Below are 20,693 nucleotides of genomic sequence, written 5' to 3'. Positions count from 1 at the left end.
GGTCATACTCTTGTTTGCTAGCGGCTAGGATTTCAGTACTATTGAAGATCGTTGCTCCTTCTCAACTCTGTGCTAATATTCTTTTCACAAAATACAACCAATAGTACGTTAATTTTAAATCTAACTAGTGAAAAGTAATCCCACGATTCCTATTTCCAACAGTCCGCTCATTTGTTTTCTAGCTGTCAAATGTAAGTTTAGGCTGCTCATCACCACTTCAAGATGGCGGCACAACTTCTCGCGTCACAGCAGCCAATGTTAGAAAATGGCTACGGTCTCGTCCGTACACAACAGGGTTTTAGTCACTTGGTTCCGTTTGTCTTGTTTACCGACGCACTTTCATTGACAAAGTGCAAAATATCGCTTATAAAAATAAAAAAAAAACAAATAAAAAACAGTGAGTATTTTATGCTTGTGCTAAATAAGATTTATAAGTCGAAGGTACCGCAAATCTGGCTGGAATCCTCTCCAACTCCACACGGACCAATTAAATGGAACACTCGGATAATGTTGCCATAACGACGCTAAACGTCAACGCGAACTTTTTTTTTTTTTCCTCCTCGCAGAAATTCCATCTTTTCGCAAATATAATTACTTTACCGACTTTAGATATAAATATTTGACAGTTTAAAAGGCGTGCAGCATGGAGTCTCTCCTCAAATATGACACTCCGCTTCTACTCACCAAAGGCAATGTCAGGAAATCAGTAAAGGTGAGTGTGGAAAACTTTTAAACACAAAATTGCACGGAAAAAAAATTACTTGTTAATATTAGTGGAATACTAAACAAGCAAGCACCATTATTTTTCTGCTGGATAGCACTGTAAATAGCCTTAAGATGAATTAACACTGAATATACAGTATATTACTAAAATGATGAACACTCAAGCTCTGTTTTGTCCTGCTGGATACAAAACTGACAAAAGTGGATTTAAACAATATGAGGAATAAATACCCATTAGATTATTTTAAGCACGATAACAGTTTGCCATGTTACTGTAGAAGTGTGTATTTTCAGGTATTGTAATACCATTCAGTGACGTGCAATACCACTCATTTCTTTACGATCCGATACGGAGTAAAATTCAGGCTGGTATCGGCCATACCTGTGCAAATATACCTAATATGTCTGCAAAAAATTAAAAAAAGTTGTGTATTTCAAATAATAACGTGGCATATAGAATACACTTATTTATCATATTGTATTTATTATTATTATTTCTGTAAAATTCAGGCTGTTATTGGCCATACCTATCTGATACTTTGTGCAAATATACCTAATGTCTGCTAAATTTGAAAAAAAAATGTGTATTTTAAATAACATGGCATAAAGAATAAACTTATTTATTGTATACAGTATTATCTATTATTATTTCTAATTCATTTTAATATATACACACCGAGTAAAATTCAGGCTGGTATCGGGCATACCTATCTGATACTTTATGCACATATACCTAAGATGTTTGCTAAAATTTAGAGTTGTATTTTTGAAATTATAACATAGCATAAAGAATACACTGATTTACTTTTCACAGTAGTATTTTTTTTAAATTATTTTTTCATTTTAATATTATATACCGAATAAAATTCAGACTGGTATCGGCCATACCTACCTGATACTGTGTGCAAATATACCAAATATGTCCGTACATTTTTTTTAAAAGTTGTGTATTTCAAATGACAACATGGCATAAAGAATATACTTATCATATAGTATTTATCATTTTTATGAATTAATTCTAATATATATATATATATATATATATATATATATATCAGGTAGATATTGGCCATACATACCTGATACTTTGTGCAAATATACAAAATGTCTGCTAAAATTTTAAAAGTTGTGTATTTCATAAGGAATACTCTTATTTCTCATAAAGTATTTATTATTATTATAATTAATTGTAATATACAGTATATATATACATATATATATATACACACCGAGTAAAAACCAAACAGGTATTGGCCGTACCTACCTGATACTTTTGGCAAATGTACTTAATATGTCTGCTAAAATTTAAAAAGTTGTGTATTTCAAACAATAACTCGCCATAAGGAATGCACTTATTTATTATATACAGTAGTACTTTTTAATTATTATCAATTAATTTAAATATGTATATACCAAGTAAAATTCAGACTGGTATCGGCCATACCTGTCTGATACTTTGTGCAAATATACCAAAGATGTCTGAATTTTTTTTTTAAAGTTGTGTGTTTAAAATAGCCGACTTGTCCAGGGTGTACCACGCCTTCCACTCGAATGCAGCTGAGATAGGCTCCAACGACCCCAAAGGGAATAAGCGGCAGGAAATGGATGGATGTGTTTCAAATAATAACATGGCATAAAGAATACACTTATTTATTTATAATTAATTCATTTTAATATATTTATCTTTTTATTATATAATTGCTTAGTTATTATATAATTATTTAATTAAAATTCTGAAGTATAATAAAAATATAGCCCAACTAATAGGACATCATACAAAGTCAACAAAAATTGTGTCTAACACCATAACAAAAATATCAATCAATCAATCAATTTTTACTTATATAACCCTAAATCACTAGTGTCTCAAAGGGCTGCACAAACCACTACGACATCCTCGGTAGGCCCACATAAGGGCAAGGAAAACTCACACCCAGTGGGACGTCGGTGACAATGATGACTATGAGAACCTTGGAGAGGAGGAAAACAATGGATGTCGAGCGGGTCTAACATGATACTGTGAAAGTTCAATCTATAATGGATCCAACACAGTCGCGAGAGTCCAGTCCAAAGCGGATCCAACGCAGCAGCGAGAGACCCGTTCACAGCGGAGCCAGCAAGAAACCATCCCAAGCGGAGGCGGATCAGCAGCGCAGAGATGTCGCCAGCGGATACACAGGCAAGCAGTACATGGCCACCGGATCGGACCGGACCCCTTCCACAAGGGAGAGTGGGACATAGAAGAAAAAGAAAAGAAACGGCAGATCAACTGGTCTAAAAAGGGAGTCTATTTAAAGGCTAGAGTATACAAATGAGTTTTAAGGTGAGACTTAAATGCTTCTACTGAGGTGGCATCTCGACTGTATCGATAGATAGATAGATAGTACTTTATTGATTCCTTCAGGAGAGTTCCTTCAGAAAAATTAAAAAAGGAAATAAAGCAACATAATAAAAGCATTAAAATAAACGAATGAATAAGAACTACTGTTGGAATACAAAGCAGGTCTAAGTTCAGTTACATGAACATGTAAACAAAGGCATTGGACACAATGCCTCGTTCATTTTTTTAATGACACACATTGTCCAAAATAACTAAAATATCAAAAGTATTGATGTTTGGATTTGAGACTCAATATCAGAACAGAAAGATTTGTTATCTGCATTGTCGATATTTCCGTATCGATCCATACATCGCTAATAAAATTTTTATTTAGGTTCATTGAAAAGTTTCCCTCTATTTAGACGGGAGGTCACACGGAGAAAAATCTACTCCCAAGTGGGCCGGACTGGTAAAATCACGGCACGATAACTTAAAAATAAAACCAACTTCAGATTGTTTTCTTTAACAAATGGAACAAGCACGTTCTGAAAATGTACAAATCATAATGTTTTTTTTTACTAGTTAATAGTGTTCTACCTTTAATTGTTGTTATTTATCCAACCATCCATTTTTCTACCACATTTTGGGGTGACGGGGGGTGCTGGAGCCTATCTCAGCTGCATTCGGGTGGAAGATGAGGCACACCCTGGACAAGTTGCAGGTCGTTATTTATCATTTCTGAATAAATGTGACAATATTTATCAGTCAACTCATTGGTGTTAATTATCAATCTATAAAGATTAAAAAAAAACTATCAAAATCTAATTACAGGATGTTATTTATGTAGTTTAGTCATTTTCCTCGACTGATGTACTAACACGTGGTTTATTTTCAGTTTCACATATGTAGCATCGTCTACAAAGAATTGCTATTGCGACATCTAGTGGACACTTTTACAACAGCAGTTTCTTAGTTGGCTATTTTTTACACTTAAACTCAACCCGCGGGTCGGATAAAACCTGTTCCTGGGGCTTACGTTTGACACCCCTGCTCTCCAGGGACGTCCTTTCAAAGTGAGCCAGCACCAGCCGGCGGACTCCCCGGTTCCCCCGCCCCCTAAAAGCAAAGCCCCCGATGGCATCAAGCAACAGAACGAGGAAATCCTCCACGTCATGTTCACCCCCAGGTAACACCTGTCGTCTTCCTCCTTGCAACATCAAGCCAGCCTGAGTGAGTGACAGGTGACCCGCGGCAGGGAGTGGACGGAGGGGGGGCAGGTGTGGATGCAGAGGGTGTCCACGGCGCCGTGCACGCGAGCGGACGTCCTCAACCTGGAGGAAGCGCTGGACCGTAGGCTGCAGCAGAGGCGCGCCTTGGAAACAGGGATCTGTCCCGTCCGCAGGGAGCTCTACTCTCAGTGCTTTGGTAAAAACACTCAAGTTCAACTATCACGGTACGGTACGGTATACCGGTACTACAAACTCTGTTTCCATATGAGTTGGGAAATTGTGTTAGATGTAAATATAAACAGAATACAATGATTTGCAAATCCTTTTCAACCCATATTCAGTTGAATATGCTACAAAGACAACATATTTGATGTTCAAACTCATAAACTTTAGGTTTTTTTTTCAAATAATCATTAACTTAGAATTTCATGGCTGCAAGACGTGCCAAAGTAGTTGGGAAAGGGCATGTTCACCACTGTGTTACATCACCTTTTCTTTTAACAACACTCAATAAACGTTTGGGAACTGAGGAAACTAATTGTTGAAGCTTTGAAAGTGGAATTCTTCCCCATTCTTGTTTTATGTAGAGCTTCAGCCGTTCAACAGTCCGGGGTCTGCGCTGTTGTATTTAACGCTTGATAACGTGCCACACATTTTCCATGGGGGACAGGTCTGGACTGCAGGCGGGCCAGGAAAGTACCCGCACTCTTTTTTTACGAAGCCACGCTGTTGTAACACGTGCTGAATGTGGCTTGGCATTGTCTTGCTGAAAAAAAGAGGGCGCTTAGATGGCAGCATATGTTGTTCCAAAACCTGTATGTACCTTTCAGCATTAATGGTGCCTTCACAGATGTGTAAGTTACCCATGCCTTGGGCACTAATGCACCCCCATACCATCACACATGCTGGCTTTTCAACTTTGCGTCATTAACAGTCTGGATGGTTCGCTTCCCCTTTGGTCCGGCTGACACAACGTCGAATATTTAAATGTGGAGTCTTCAGACCACAGAACACTTTTCCACTTTGCATCAGTCCATCTTAGAAGATATCAGGCCTAGAGAAGCAGACGGTGTTTCTGGATGTTGTTGATGAATGGCTTTCGCTTTGCATAGTAGAGCTTTAACTTACACTTACAAATGTAGTGACCAACTGTCATTAGTGACAGTGGTTTTCTGTAGTGTTCCTGAGTCCATGTGGTGATATCCTTTAGAGATTGATGTTGGTTTTTGATACAGTGCCGTCTGAGGGATGGAAGGTCACGGTCATTCAATGTTGGTTTCCGGCCATGCCGCTGACGTAGAGTGATTTCTCCAGATTCTCTGAACCCTTTGATGATATTATGGAGCGTAGATGTTGAAATACCTAAATTTCTTGAATTTGCACTTTGAGAAACGTTGTTCTTAAACTGTTTGACTATTTGCTCACGCAGTTGTGGACAAAGGGGTGTACCTCGCCCCATCCTTTCTTGTGAAAGACTGAGCATTTTTTGGGAAGCTGTTTTTATACCCAATCATGGCACCCACCTGTTCCCAATTAGCCTGCACACCTGTGGAGTGTTCCAAATAAGTGTTTGATGAGCATTCCTCAACTTTATCAGTATTTATTTCCAACTTTCCCAACTTCTTTGTCACGTGTTGCTGGCATCAAATTCTAAAGTTAATGATTATTTGCAACAAAAAAAATATTTATCAGTTTGAACATCAAATATGTTGTCTTTGTAGCATATTCAACTGAATATGGGTTGAAAAGGATTTGCAAATCATTGTATTCTGTTTATATTTACATCAAACACAATTTCCCAACTCATATGGAAACGGGGTTTCTAGAATATAAAACATGTTTTCAGTTATTTCACCTTTTTTTGTCAAGTACATAACTCCACATGTGTTCATAGTTGTGATGTGACTATCTACAATGTAAATAGTCATGAAAATAAAGAAAGCGCATTGAATGAAAGAGAAGAACTTTTGGCCTGGACTGTAATAATAATAATAATAATGGATTAGATTTATATCGCGCTTTTCTATTGTTAGATACTCAAAGCGCTCACAGAGAAGTGGGAACCCATCATTCATTCACAGCTAGTGGTGGTAAGCTACATCAGTAGCCACAGCTGCCCTGGGGTAGACTGACGGAAGCGTGGCTGCCAGTTTGCGCCTACGGCCCCTCCGACCACCACCAATCATTCATTCATCATTCATTCTCCGGTGTGAGCGGCACCGGGGGCAAGGGTGAAGTGTCCTGCCCAAGGACACAACGGCAGCGTTTTTTGGATGTCAATAGGTGGGAAGCGAACCTGCAACCCTCAGGTTTCTGGCACGGCCGCTCTACCCACTACGCCATGCCGCCCGACTGTATCCATCCATTTTCTACCGCTTATTCCCTTTTTGGGGTCGCGGGGGGCGCTGGCGCCTATCTCAGCTACAATCGGGCGGAAGGCGGGGTACACCCTGGACAAGTCGCCACCTCATCGCAGGGCCAACACAGATAGACAGACAACATTCACACTCACATTCACACACTAGGGCCAATTTAGTGTTGCCAATCAACCTATCCCCAGGTGCATGTCTTTGGAAGTGGGAGGAAGCCGGAGTACCCGGAGGGAACCCACGCATTCACGGGGAGAACATGCAAACTCCACACAGGAAGATCCCGAGCCTGGATTTGAACCCAGGACTGCAGGAACTTCGTATTGTGAGGCAGACGCACTAACCCCTCTGCCACCGTGAAGCCCGACTGCATATTGTTTGGGTTTTAAAACTAAAAAATACATATTTTAATCGTGCGGCACTAAGTGGAAAAAGTTCGGACCCCCACCCCGATTTAAACCATTCAAAAAATATAACATTCCAACATGGAGAATTAAACATTTTGGTCTGATCCACTGTTGGGACCCAGCTTGCATTTTTGACCTGCAGTGTTTTAAACCAAAAATAACTTTTCAATCATTGAAGTAGTATAATCCGGACTAAATTAGAGCCATAACCCAATCTTCTTTTCTTCGCTGGTATCAGAGGAGCTGATTCGACAGGTGACCATCAACTGCGGCGAGAGGGGCCTCCTGCTGCTGCGGGTCCGAGACGAGATCCAAATGACCATCTCGGCCTACCAGAGCCTCTACGAGAGCAGCGTAGTGTTTGGCATGAGGAAGGCTCTGCAGGCCGAGCAGGGCAAGGTGGACATGCAGCAAAGAGTAAGACTTGCCAGGTTTATTGCCCGCGTTTCTGTCATGAATCCAGCAGAGGGCAGCCTTCACTTATAAAGCAGACTTTCCTCGGCCCTTAGATAGAAGATTTGGAGCGAGAGAAACGAGAGCTGATCAATCAACTCAATGAGCTAAAAGCAGAGAGCGTGGCGACGCAGAAGAGGGAAGAGGAGAAGCGTGACGCACAGGAAAAGAAGCACATGGAACAAACTCAGTTTCTGAAGAGAACCAACCAGCAGCTGAAGGTGAGGATGAAGGAAAAAAACTATCAACAATTTCCTTTTTAACGTTTGGATTTGTACTCCCACTTAGGCGCAGCTGGAAGGAATCGTTATGCCGAAGAAGTAACGCCAATGATGAAGTTAAGATTGTTCCAGATGACTATTGAACATTTATTCTAAAAATAAAGTACGATTGAAAGTCTTTTTAGGAATATTTACTAGCTTGCTTAGCGTTTGGCTCTCTTTGCCTTACTGCCCTGTGAAGGTGCCGCCTGCACCTCTACTTTCTTGTTCTTGTTCCTGTTTTTCACATTGTGTGTTTCGTAATAGCGTGCGCCCACTTTCTTTGACTTGCTGGCGCGCTCCTTTGCTCTTTTCTGCGGAGGCAAAAAAACATGTTAATATGATATTTGAAGCCCTCCCCCCCAAATAAAGAGTGTTACCTCTTTGGATGACAGGTTGGCTCGCTGGGAGGGTTCTTCATCCTCAGCTTTCCTCTTCCTGTTTCTCAGGGGGGCAGCTGAGGTGGAACACAAACACTCAACTTAACCTTCAGATCGACTATACGCACTCACTCTTAACCGGGTTTAAAAGTGTCCACATTTTAGACTTAGACAAACTTTAATGATCCACAAGAGAAATTGTTCTACACCAGGGGTGCCCACACTTTTTCTGCAGGCGAGCTACTTTTCAACTGACCAACTCGAGGGGATCTACCTCATTTATATGTATCATTTATATTTATTTATTTATGAAAGAGACATTTTTGTAAACAAGTTAAATGTGTTTAATGATAATACAAGCATGTGTAACACATAAAAATGTCTTTCTTTCACGAAGACAAGAATATAAGTTGGTGTATTACCTGATTCTAATGACTTGCATTGATTGGAATCAGACAGTAATGATGATAACGCCCACATTTTCAAATGGAGGAGAAAAAAAGTTGTCCTTTCTGTACAATACTACATGAAAGTGCTTGGTTTTTGGCATCTAATTCATCCAGCTTCCATACACTTTACAAGAAAAACATTGGCGGCAAATTCCGTAGCTTGCTTGATTGACATTCACGGCACCCGAGGGTCTTGTGAGATGACGCTGGCTGCTGCCAGTTCGTTATTATGAAAAAATGACAGAGAGGAAGGCGAGAAACACTTTTTATTTCAACAGACTTTCGCGCCGTCCCTTCCGTCAAAACTCTAAAGGCTAACTGCACATTTCCTATCTTCACAATAAAAGCCCTGCTTCATGCTGCCTGCGCTAACAAAATAAGAGTCTCGGAAAGCTGGCGTGCACAAGTGATGTGCACGCCAGCTTTCTGAGGGATCGCTTGTGCACGCCAGTTTTCCGAGACTCTGTATTTTGTTAGCGCAGGCAGCATGAAGCAGGGCTTTTATTGTGAAGATAGGAAATGTGCAGTCGGCCTTTAGAGTTTTGACGGAAGGTACGGCGCGATAGTCTGTTGAAATAAAAAGTGTTTCTCGCCTTCCTCTCGGTCATATTTTAATAATAATGATCTTGCAGCAGCCAGCGTCATCTCACAAGACCCTCCGGTACCGTGAATGTCATTTAAGTGACGTCTTGGTGAAGATTGATGATCACTAATTTTTAGGTCTATTTTTTTTAAAAGCCTGGCTCGAGATCGACTGACACACCCCCCGCGGTCGACTGGTAGCTCGCGATCGACGTAATGGGCACCCCTGTTCTACACAGTAGCTCAGTTACAGTGATGGAAAAGATGGAAAGGACAATGCAGGTATAAAACACACTAAAAGCTAGGGATGTCCGATAATATCGGCTAATAAATGCTTTGTGATATTTGAAATTATCGATATCTGTTTCAAAAAGTTAAATTTAATACTTTTTAAAACGCCGCTGTGTACACGGAAGAGAAGTACAGAGCGCCAATAAACCTTTGCGTGCCGGCCCAATCACATAATATCTACGGCTTTTCACACACACAAGTGAATGCAATGCATACTTGGTCAACAGCCATACAGGTCACACTGAGGGTGGCCGTATAAACAACTTTAACACTGTTACAAATATGCGCCACACTGTGAACCCACACCAAACAAAATGACAAACACATTTCGGGAGAACATCCGCACCGTAACAAAACAGAAGAAACACCCAGGATCCCTTGCAGCTCGAACTTTTCTGGGACGCTACAATATACACCCCACGTTAGCATCCATCTATCCATCCATTCATTTTCTACCGTTTATTCTCTTTGGGGTCGCTGGTGCCTATCTCAGCTACAATCGGGCGGAAGGCGGTGTACACCCTGGACAAGTCGCCACCTCATCACAGGGCCAACACAGATAGAGAGACAACATTCACACTCACATTCACACACTAGGGACAATTTAGTGTTGCCAATCAACCTATCCCCAGGTGCACGTCTTTGGAGGGGGGAGGGGCTTATCCCCAGGTGCATGTCTTTGGAGGTGGGAGGAAGCCGGAGTACCCAGAGGGAACCCATGCATTCACAGGGAGAGCATGCAAACTCCACACAGAAAGATCCCGAGCTTGGGATTGAACCCAAGACTATTCAGGACCTTCGTATTGTGAGGCAGAGGCACTAACCCCTCTGCCATATCATTATTGTAATTCCCCATTCATCCCCATGGACGGTGTCCAACTTTGAATAATCAAATAATGGTCAATATTTCCAAACTTCCCCTGGTAAGTTTCCGGAAATTTACCGGAAAGTTTCCTCTCCTTTGCAACCCTAATCGTGATACTGTTTTCAGCCACATCGCCCAGCCAAAATATGTATAATTGCCCAGGATCATTTTCATTGCATTTCAGCGGTTTTAAAGGCAGTTTACCAGGTTTATCTGCACATAAACAGAGAGACAAAAAGCACAGGCTACCGAGAAGCAAAGATGACCATGAGAGCCAAGCCACATGATGGATGGAAGAAAGAAAACCTGGACCAAGTATTGATGTTCAGACTACAAACTATCAATCAATCAATCTAAGTTTTAAATATATAGCCCTAAATCACAAGTGTCTCAAAGGGCTGCACAAGCCATAACGACATCATCGGATCAGATCTCACATCAGGGCAAAGCAAAACTCAACCCAATGGAACAATGAGAAATATTGGAGGGGACCGCAGATGTGGGGAGCCCCCCTGGCGACCAGTGCAATGGACGTCGAGTGGAATATTGTGAGAGTCCAGTCCATAGTGGATCTAACATAATAGTGTGAGAGTCCAGTCCATAGTGGATCTAACATAATAGTGAGAGTCCAGTCCATAGAGGATCTAACATAATAGTGTGAGAGTCCAGTCCATAGTGGATCTAACATAATAGTGAGAGTCCAGTCCATAGAGGATCTAACATAATAGTGAGAGTCCAGTCCATAGTGGATCTAACATAATAGTGAGAGTCCAGTCCATAGAGGATCTAACAATAGTGTGAGAGTCCAGTCCATAGTGGATCTAAGATAATAATGGGAGTCCAGTTCATAGTGGATCTAACATAATAGTGTGAGAGTCCAGTCCATAGTGGATTTAACATAATAGTGAGAGTCCAGTCCATAGTGGATCTAACATAATAGTGTGAGAGTCCAGTCCATAGTGGATCTAACATAATAGTGTGAGAGTCCAGTCCATAGTGGATCTAACATAATAGTGTGAGAGTCCAGTCCATAGTGGATCTAACATAATAGTGTGAGAGTCCAGTTCGTAGTGGATCTAACATAATAGTGTGAGAGTCCAGTCCATAATGGACCTAACATAATAGTGAGAGTCCAGTCCATAGTGGATCTAACATAATAGTGAGAGTCCAGTCCATAGTGGATCTAGTATAATATTGTGAGAGTCCAGTTCATAGTGGATCTAACATAATAGTGTGAGAGTCCAGTCCATAGTGGATCTAACATAATAGTGAGAGTCCAGTCCATAGTGGATCTAACATAATAGTGAGAGTCCAGTCCATAGTGGATCAAACATAACAGTGTGAAAGTCCAGTCCATAGTGGATCTAACATAATAGTGAGAGTCCAGTCCATAGGGGATCTAACATAATAGTGTGAGAGTCCAGTCCATAGTGGATCTAACATAATAGTGTGAGAGTCCAGTCCATAGTGGATCTAACATAATAGTGAGAGTCCAGTCCATAGTGGATGTAGTATAATAGTGAGGGTCCAGTCCATAGTGGATCTAACATAATAGTGAGAGTCCAGTCCATAGTGGATCTAACATAATAGTGAGAGTCCAGTCCATAGTGGATCTAACATAATAGTGAGAGAGTCCAGTCCATAGTGGATCTAACATAATAGTGAGAGTCCAGTCCATAGTGGACCTAACATAATAGTGAGAGTCCAGTACATAGTGGATCTAACATAATAGTGAGAGTCCAGTCCATAGTGGATCTAGTATAATATTGTGAGAGTCCAGTCCATAGTGGATCTAACATAATAGTGAGAGTCCAGTCCACAGTGGATCTAGTATAATATTGTGAGAGTCCAGTCCATAGTGGATCTAACATAATAGTGTGAGTCTAGTCCATAGTGGATCTAACATAATAGTGTGAGTCCAGTCCATAGTGGATCTAACATAATAGTGAGAGTCCAGTCCATAGTGGATCCAACATAATAGTGTGAGAGTGCAGTCCATAGTGGATCGAACATAATAGTGAGAGTCCAGTCCATAGTGGATCTAACATAATAATGTGAGAGTCCAGTCCATAGTGGATCTAACATAATAGTGAGCGCAGCCAACTAGATTATGAAGTTCTTCTAACCTAACATGATAGCCTGTTTCAAAGGTCATGTTTTACCTTTCTTCTGTGCTTGCTTCTTAGAAGCTTCTGGTCGTTTCTTCTTGATGTCGCTCAGCACTTTGTCAGAAAGTGATTTAGGTATTCTGTTCCATACAAAAAAAGACGCAGGTTAGTTTCTCCTCCTGACAACATGAAGTTAGGTTTAAAGTCGACTGACCGTATCGCAGAGAAGCGCTTGGATTTGGCCCGGTCCAGAAACTGCTTATACTTGGCGATCTTATCATCCAGCTCGCGGATCACCTGCTTGGAAGTCTTGCTGGGAGCCGGGGTGGACTCAACGACCGCAACCTTATCGCCAACTGGCTCGCTGGTGTCTTCCTCCTCTTCCTTCTTTTTCTCTGCGCCGTCCTCCTCCTCGCTGTCCTCTTCCACTTCAGCCTCAGAACCAGAAAAGTCAGAGAGGTCCAGGTCGGGCATTTCCACGGGGACCAGGTCTTCCTCGTTGAATTCTGGCGCCACGTTGATCTTGCCGAAGTTCTGTCGCACGTTTGAGACAATCTTGTCTAGCTGCTCCTTTTCTTTTTTCTTGTGTTCATCTTCCACAGCAGGGAGTTTGTCATCAGTCTGTCCAACATCTACTGCTTCTGAGGGCTCTTCTACTGGCAGCGCCTCCTTGTGCCAGACCAAGATTGAACAGTTTTAACATGGACGGCTCTTGTGAAAAACGTAACCTTTATGAAATATTTTTACCTCGTGGTGTCCCTGGTCTCCCTGAGGTCCTGGGGGCTTCACAAAAAAAGGTATACGCCCCCGCTGCCAATCATTCAACACCATTTTGGACACAGTGGGGAGATCTGGTTCGCCTCCCTGCACAATGAAAAATATGTTATACTTGTAACTAAGGCTGGGCGATATATGGAATATACTCAATAAATCGTGGGTTTGAACAGTAACTCTATTTGAATATAGGAAAATAAAACTGTAATCAAGTAACGCTTGGCATACCACTAGATCCGTGTTTTTCAACCACTGTGCCGTGAGATACAGTCTGGTGTGCTGTGGGAGATTATCTAATTTCACCTATTTGGGTTAAAAATGTTTTTTGCAAATCAGTAATTATTGTCTGCAAATGATGTGTTGTTGTTGAGTGTCGGTGCTGTCTAGAGCTCAGCAGTGTAACCGTGTAATACGCTTCCATATCAGTAGGTGGCAGCTGGTAGCTAATTGCTTTGTAGATGTCGGAAACAGCGGGAGGCAGTGTGCAGGTAAAAAGATATCTATTGCTTAAACCAAAAATAAAGAAAAGGTGAGTGCCCCTAAGAAAAGGCATTAAAGTTAAAGTAACAATGATTGTCACACACACACTAGGTGTGGCAAAATTATTCTTTGCATTTGACCCATCACCCATGTTCCCCCCCTGGGCAGAAGAAGCGGTACCGCGCCCAGGAATCATTTTTGGTGATTTAACCCCCAATTCCAACCCTTGATGCTGAGTGCCAAGCAGGGAGGTAATGGGTCTCATTTTTATAGTCTTTGGTATTGCTCGGCCCGGGTTTGAACTCAAAACCTACCGAACTCAGGGTGGACACTCTAACCAATAGGCCACTGAGTAGGTTGTTTTGATTGATTGATTGATTGATTGACAAAATTAAAGCTTAGGGAAGGCTAAGCAGAACAAAACTAAAACTGAACTGGCTACAAAGTAAACAAAAACAGAATGCTGGATGACAGCAAAGACTTACTGTGGAGCAAAGACGGCGTCCACAATGTACATCCGAACATGACATGACAATCAACAATGTCCCCACAAAGAAGGATAAAACCAACTGAAATATTATTGATTGCTAAAACAAAGTAGATGTGGGAAATATTGCTCAAAGGAAGACATGAAACTGCTACGGGAAAATACAAAAAAAAAAGAGCGCAGGACAAGGGGTAAAACAGCAAAAAAGTCCAAATAAGTCAGGGTGTGATGTGACAGGTGGTGACAGTATACCTACTTTGAGACAAGAGCTATATTGATGCATGCTTGGTTATGCTTTAAAGTCATATCCAACAATTGCGACAACCACTTTTTAATGTCAAATGAGTTTAGTTTTTTAATGATTTCTGCTGGTGGTGTGCCTCCGCATTTGTTCAACACAAAAAATCTGGTTTGGCTCAAAAAAGGTTGAAAAACACTGCACAAGATGGAGCCTGCATGCCACAGTTTGAGAATCACTGAACTAGAATAAGCAAAAATCATATTGTGGAGTTTGGGTGTCTGTTCTCCCATTTTAAGAGATAGCATGCAGCATTTTTGACTGCTTTTGGAACTATGAGATAACCTGCAAAACAGCAACACGCTGCTAATGACATTTATTGGCTGCATGTGAGCCGCATTAGTGTGTCGACCTGGCAGTTACCATTAATATGTGGTGTCTGCGTTGTCCAAATATTTTTGTGGCTCTAAAGGCATCACTGGATGAGCAGAGTGTGCAATTAAAGAGAGCAGCTGCTGTCAATACATGTATGCTTTAAATGTTTTGGTGTGATTATGGAGAAAATGAACACTTTTGCCTGAGAGATAATAGAAAAGTTGCTGAAGTGTTGGTGTGGTTAAGGCCGACTGGTGTCAGTTTTGCTCAATAAAATGATCTTTGATGCAGACCACCTTCTTCTACTCCTTAAAACATCTCCACAGAGTTCATCATTGTTTTATCTGTTGTGACCACTTGTTACCTGTCACTCACACAGAATAAAATGTGTTTATTTAGTTCAGAATTCAGGTTGGATTTGGTGTGTTACATTTTCCTTGAGCAGAAGACACAGAAACAGTGTGCAGAAGCACTTTAGATCAGTGGTTCTCAAATGGGGGTACACTTACCCCTGGGGGTACTTGAAGGTATGCCAAGGGGTACTTGAGATTTTTTTTTAATATTCTAAAAATCGAAAAAAATTAAAAAATCCTATATAAATATAATAATTTAATAATACTTCAATAAAATATGAATGTAAGTTCATAAACTGTGAAAAGAAATGCAACAATGCAATATATAGTGTTGACAGCTAGATTTTTTGTGGACATGTTCCATAAATATTGATGCTAAAGATTTCATTTTTTGTGAAGAAATGTTTACAATGAAGTTGATGAATCCAGATGGATCTCTATTACAATCCCCAAAGAGGGAACTTTAAGTTGATGATTACTTCTATGTGTAGTAATCTATAATTGAATCACTTGTTTATTTTTCAACAAGTTTTTAGTTATTTTTCTGTCTTTTTTCCAAATAGTTCAAGAAAGACCACTACAAATGAGCAATATTTTGCACTGTTTACAATTTAATAAATCATAAACTGATGACATAGTGCTGTATTTTACTTCTTTATCTCTTTTTTTCAACCAAAAATGCTTTGCTCTGATTAGGGGGTACTTGAATGAAAAAAAATGTTCACAAGGGGTACATCAATGAAAAAAGGTTGAGAACCACTGCTTTATAGAGTACAATGCTTATATGTCCTTTTTGGCTTTGGGATATTGTCTAATAACTGCCAGTGTATCGTAGGTCTGTGAAAGAATCAATCAATCAAAGTTTACTTATATAGCTTTAAATCACGAGTGTCTCAAAGAGCTGCACAAGCCACAACAACATATAAGTGACAATAGTGTCACTTGCATCACATCTCATCAACTTGATTACACATTGTGTCCAATATTTTCCACAAAGATTATTTTCCACATAAGTCATATTTTAGGTTTATTTACTAGTTAAAACAACATGTGATTTTTTTGTTTTTTTATTAAAAAAAAAAACCCCAAAACATTCTCATTATCATTTTGGATTATTGTGTGTAGAATTTGAAGGACAAAAATGAACTTATGCCATTTTTGGAATAAGGGTATAACATAACAAAAAGGTGGGGAAAGTGAAGCGCTGTGAATATGTTTCTGATGTATGTTTTTACACTTGAATTAAAATCATCACCAAGCATCGATAATCAGGCTGCGGTCAATTACGGGTTTAAAAAATATCAGATTTGAAAGTGCTTAATAAAATTTGAGAACAACTTTAGGAGCAGGTATTAACATTCAATTAATAAACAGTGTATACAATAACAATTGTTGTAAGAGGAGGGCTGAAAGATCCATAAACTGGTGGTGTCGACACCAGGGCTAATATCCCTATATGATCGATACTAAGGGGATTGTAAGATTGATATAGATATATTTTTTTTGGGCAAAATAATTGTTTTATTTTTGATAATCCTTGCATCCAACAGATTAACACAGGAGGACTTAAAAGAATATTGCATGTCATAAAAGACAATAAGAAAGTAGTTGAAACATTGTCAACACTGTCAATATCATTCACCATAAATACATGAAACATTTGCAGTTAATACATATGATCAGTATTGGTATCGACCGATCTCATTAATAAATGATCGGTATCGGAATCGGCAGTTCAAAACCCTTCTGAGAGGATCCTGACTGACATGTCTGACGTGTGTGTGTGTAAAATTAGAGCAAGACTGATACTCCGGCTTCCTCCCACCTCCAAAGACATGCACCTGGGGATAGGCCCCTCCCACCTCCAAAGACATGCACCTGGGGATAGGCCCCTCCCACCTCCAAAGACATGCACCTGGGGATAGGCCCCTCCCACCTCTAAAGACATGCACCTGGGGATAGGCCCCTCCCACCTCCAAAGACATGCACCTGGGGATAGGTTGATTGGCAACACTAAATGGTCCCTAGTGTGTGAATGTGAGTGTGAATGTTGTCTATCTGTGTTGGCCCTGCAATAAGGTGGTGAGAGAGAATTGGACATACATTTTTTTTTAAATATGAAAATAAAATCCCTCTTAGAAAAAATCATATATATTTGACTAATAACAAACATTATGGCCAAAAATAGAACAAAAAAGTCAGCCTTTTTCTCCTTAATTATATAAATTTTGATGTATTTTGCCATCATTTTGATGTAGTCATTTATTTGCCATCACTATTCTTCTCATACCTTTAAAAGTTTTCCAAAGCGAAATGCCAACTTCTCCAGGAAATCCTCCGGGGAGGTCCACATGGGGACGCGGTAGGTCTTCTGGATGTATTCTGGTTTGGCTCGCTCCAGCACCGCCCCTATGTGCTCCTCGGGGTTCTTGACCTTCTCTACTTGAACCTTCATGAGGGGGAAAAGCCATGAGACAAAGTTTAATGGCGGGTGAGGTGGGTGACCCACTGCTTGTTGTCCAAAAGGACCAGAACATGTTGAGATGTTTTTTTTTTTTTTTTTAAATCTCGAGGGGTGTGAATACTTGCTAAATGTATCGCCAGTCCTAAGTCGACAATTGAGCACAAGACGTCTATTAAGAGCACTGAGTAGTACGGCATGCTACATTCACAGACAGTCCCATTATAATGTGTTACGAGTAAAAGCGAAATAGCTTAAATTTACTTGTTGCCGTTAAGAAAAAGTGCGCTGGGCAACTCTCATTTCCTTTTCCTGCCGGTCAGACATGGAAGACAATACCTGTAAGTATAAAAGCAACTCAACAGAGGCCTCATTTAATAAGGCCTTACAAATGGCTGGTTAGGGGATTGTGAGAATGAGATATTTTTAAGTGTTCTTTTTTAATCCATAGTCATGTTTAAAGCAGCTGGTATATTCCCATGTAGTGTGTCTTCTCGTGACCTCCTTGCTTTTATCAGGAGGTAATAAAGGAAGATCTCCATCGAGAAAGAGAGACTTTTAAAACTGAAGAAAGATAAGGAAGACTTCTATAAACAAGTTATCGATGCTTTTGATCAGAAGGAGCTGCGCATGGACTTCATTTATAAGTAAAAGTAAGACCATAATAACGTTTTTTTTCATTTAATTTGCTTTTCATGATGGTATCCTTACATCACACTCAAATTTATAAGTGCAGGTCTAAATCTACCGCATGCCTTTGGTAAGCGCCGGAGTGAGAAGAGGTTTTAAAATAATTAGCGCATGCTTGCCTTTACCGCATGCCTTTGGTAAACGCGAGAAGAGGTTTTAAATTAATTAGCGCCCCGGCGGCAATTCAAGGAAATATGGTTAATCTAAATCTAAAATATAATTTTGACAGAGTGCAAGAAATAAACACTATAGAGCTTTTCATTACAACAGAACAAAACGTACCACTCCTTTGAGGACAATATCAGTTTCGTTGTCTTCCGAGGGGTAGACCACACCGGGACAATCAATGAGGAAGATACGGCGCATTAAAGTGATGTATTGCCACACCTGGGGAACAAAAGTCCAAGTAATAATTACAGGAAAAAAAAGCTAACATGCTCATTTTGATTGACAAGAAACACTACCTTTGTTTCTCCAGCAATAGGCGCCACGTTGCAGACCTTCTTGGAGCGCAGCGTGTTGATGACTGAGCTCTTTCCCACATTTGGATAACCAATGAAGCCCACGCTTATTTGTTTCTTATCTGTGTGGAGCTGCAGTAAGATGGAAATTCGGGTCATTAGGGACAATTTAAAGGAAGGCTCTGGTACCCGAGTGTGGGGTTTACCTTTCCAAACTGCCTGAGGAGCTGAATGAGGGAGCCTTTGCCGAAAGAGTTGGTAAGGCTGGCGTGAAAAGCCAGCGTGGGATACTCCTGAGACAACAGCGCCACCCAGCGTTTCTGATTGAACAAATTCGAGGACATGTTTGAGTGCGGCTGCTCAGAGTAGAATGCAGGGAAAAGATGAAAGACTCACAGTGACCCAGGTGGGGATGAGGTCACACTTGTTGAGAACAAAGATCAGATGCTTCCAAGATTTCTCCTTCTTGATGTATGATTCGATGTTCTGGGAGCGCGTTCCCATAGGGTCGCGGGCGTCCAGCACCTGGATGACCACGTCTGACGAGTCAATCACCTGAAGGGACAAGATACTGTAAATAAATCTAACAACTACATTTCACAATTTCCGCACAGTGGAACATAAAACATTGCTATAGACATTTTTCAAAGTGTAAACCAGGGGTGCCCATTACGTCGACCGCCAGCCAGGCATTAAAATAATACGCCTAAAAATTAGTGATCGTCAATCTTCACTATGACGTCACTTGATTGACATTCAAGACACCTGAGGATCTGGTGAGAGGACTGGCTGCTGCCAGCGCAGTATGAAGGAGAAAAAGACCGTCAGGAGGGCGAGAAACACTTTTTATTTCAACCGTACCGCCCGTCAAAAGCCTAAAGACTGATTGCACAGTTCCTGTCTTCACAATAAAAGTGCTGCTCTTTTTTTGAGAGGAATTATTGTACAATCTTGGGTAGCAGGTTATAGTTTGCTTTGTACATCATTTTAGCTGTTTGCAAATGCAGCAAGTCATTGAATTTCAATATTTGTGTTTCAATAAATAGGGTTTGTTTGTTCTCTATGTCCAACATTATGTATTATTCTATTTGATCTTTTTTGTAACACAGTTTGTGAATGAAGCACACATTTGTAATTGTTTCCCCATATTTCTACACAATAACTCAGATATGTAACACTAGCAAGCAGTAAAGAATATGAAGTGATTTTTGGTCCTTTTTTTTTTTCTTTGTAATGAAAAAGGGAAGTTTTTGTGGTTGGTGCACTAATTGTAAGTGCATATTGTGTTTTTTATGTTGAATTAATAAAAATAAAAATATATATATATGTATATATATTTTTTTTTTATAAAAATGAATACAAAATTATTCTGCGGCCCGGTACCGATCGGGCCATGGCCCGGTGGTTGGGGACCACTGGCCTATACCACTCAAGAGTTAGCAGGTCAGTCTAATAAACTAGTGCTTGCAAGATGTGAATTAAGACAATGTTAACGTTATCCTATTTCAAATGATGACATTCTTGACAGCCAGAGTGACCAGGGCAGTTTTTGCTCTGTAGCACTGAGCGTTAACCCATCTACCATAGCGAGGTATAATGCAGAGCGCAGCAAGTTGTGAGAATGAGAGTAACATTACTCGCAAGCTAAAAAGAATGATGGTAAAAAATCTCCTCCCCTTCAACTAGGTGAACACAGACGTATACAAGTAGGTTAATAATTCTATTTTGCTGACATGTAACGGAGCAAAAGATAAACAACACCATTACTCTGAGATTTGTTTCAAATGTAAAGTGCTGTACAATACAAATTAATGCAGGATTTTCCCTGCATGTATTTTTCTTAGGTGGCCCACTTAAAGGGGCACTAACAGTCAATATTTATTAAATTATTTATTTTGGGGGTAACAACAGTCAATATTGATTTATTATTTAAAAACA

At 40.3% G+C, this 20,693-nt stretch overlaps 2 protein-coding genes across 2 annotated transcripts; one reads left to right on the top strand and one right to left on the bottom strand.

Annotated features, from left to right (window-relative positions):
* The first annotated feature begins 643 nt into the window (after positions 1–643).
* Positions 644–7,825, top strand: LOC133562425 (axonemal dynein light intermediate polypeptide 1-like). The gene is made up of 6 exons (XM_061916612.1): positions 644–712; positions 4,102–4,229; positions 4,299–4,468; positions 7,287–7,465; positions 7,558–7,722; positions 7,790–7,825. The coding sequence occupies exons 1-6, from the start codon at positions 644–646 to the stop codon at positions 7,823–7,825; spliced, it is 747 nt and encodes a 248-aa protein (XP_061772596.1).
* Positions 7,826–7,839: 14 nt separating this feature from the next.
* Positions 7,840–20,389, bottom strand: LOC133562424 (nucleolar GTP-binding protein 2-like). The gene is made up of 11 exons (XM_061916611.1): positions 20,273–20,389; positions 19,152–19,310; positions 18,962–19,075; positions 18,759–18,887; positions 18,577–18,681; positions 17,434–17,592; positions 13,184–13,300; positions 12,651–13,105; positions 12,491–12,576; positions 8,142–8,218; positions 7,840–8,075 (listed from the first exon to the last, which is right to left on the bottom strand). The coding sequence occupies exons 1-11, from the start codon at positions 20,387–20,389 to the stop codon at positions 7,926–7,928; spliced, it is 1,668 nt and encodes a 555-aa protein (XP_061772595.1). The 3' UTR covers positions 7,840–7,925.
* Between the last annotated feature and the right edge of the window lie 304 nt (positions 20,390–20,693).

This window comes from Nerophis ophidion, linkage group LG11, assembly GCF_033978795.1.
Source record: "Nerophis ophidion isolate RoL-2023_Sa linkage group LG11, RoL_Noph_v1.0, whole genome shotgun sequence".
NCBI classification, from domain to species: domain Eukaryota; kingdom Metazoa; phylum Chordata; class Actinopteri; order Syngnathiformes; family Syngnathidae; genus Nerophis; species Nerophis ophidion.
Note: the sequence above shows the minus strand (reverse complement) of the source record. Positions and strands in the feature narration are given on the sequence as shown.

Excerpts from the sequence above, each read along its gene's own strand:
- LOC133562425 (XM_061916612.1), top strand. The coding sequence starts at position 644 with ATGGAGTCTCTCCTCAAATATGACACTCCGCTTCTACTCACCAAAGGC. Across the intron at positions 713-4,101 it reads ATGTCAGGAAATCAGTAAAG|GGACGTCCTTTCAAAGTGAG; the intron begins GTGAGTGTGGAA and ends CCTGCTCTCCAG. Across the intron at positions 7,723-7,789 it reads GAACCAACCAGCAGCTGAAG|GCGCAGCTGGAAGGAATCGT; the intron begins GTGAGGATGAAG and ends ACTCCCACTTAG.
- LOC133562424 (XM_061916611.1), bottom strand. The coding sequence starts at position 20,389 with ATGTTACTCTCATTCTCACAACTTGCTGCGCTCTGCATTATACCTCGC. Across the intron at positions 8,219-12,490 it reads GAAGCAAGCACAGAAGAAAG|CTGCCCCCCTGAGAAACAGG; the intron begins GTAAAACATGAC and ends GTTCCACCTCAG. Across the intron at positions 8,076-8,141 it reads CCAACCTGTCATCCAAAGAG|AAAAGAGCAAAGGAGCGCGC; the intron begins GTAACACTCTTT and ends TTGCCTCCGCAG.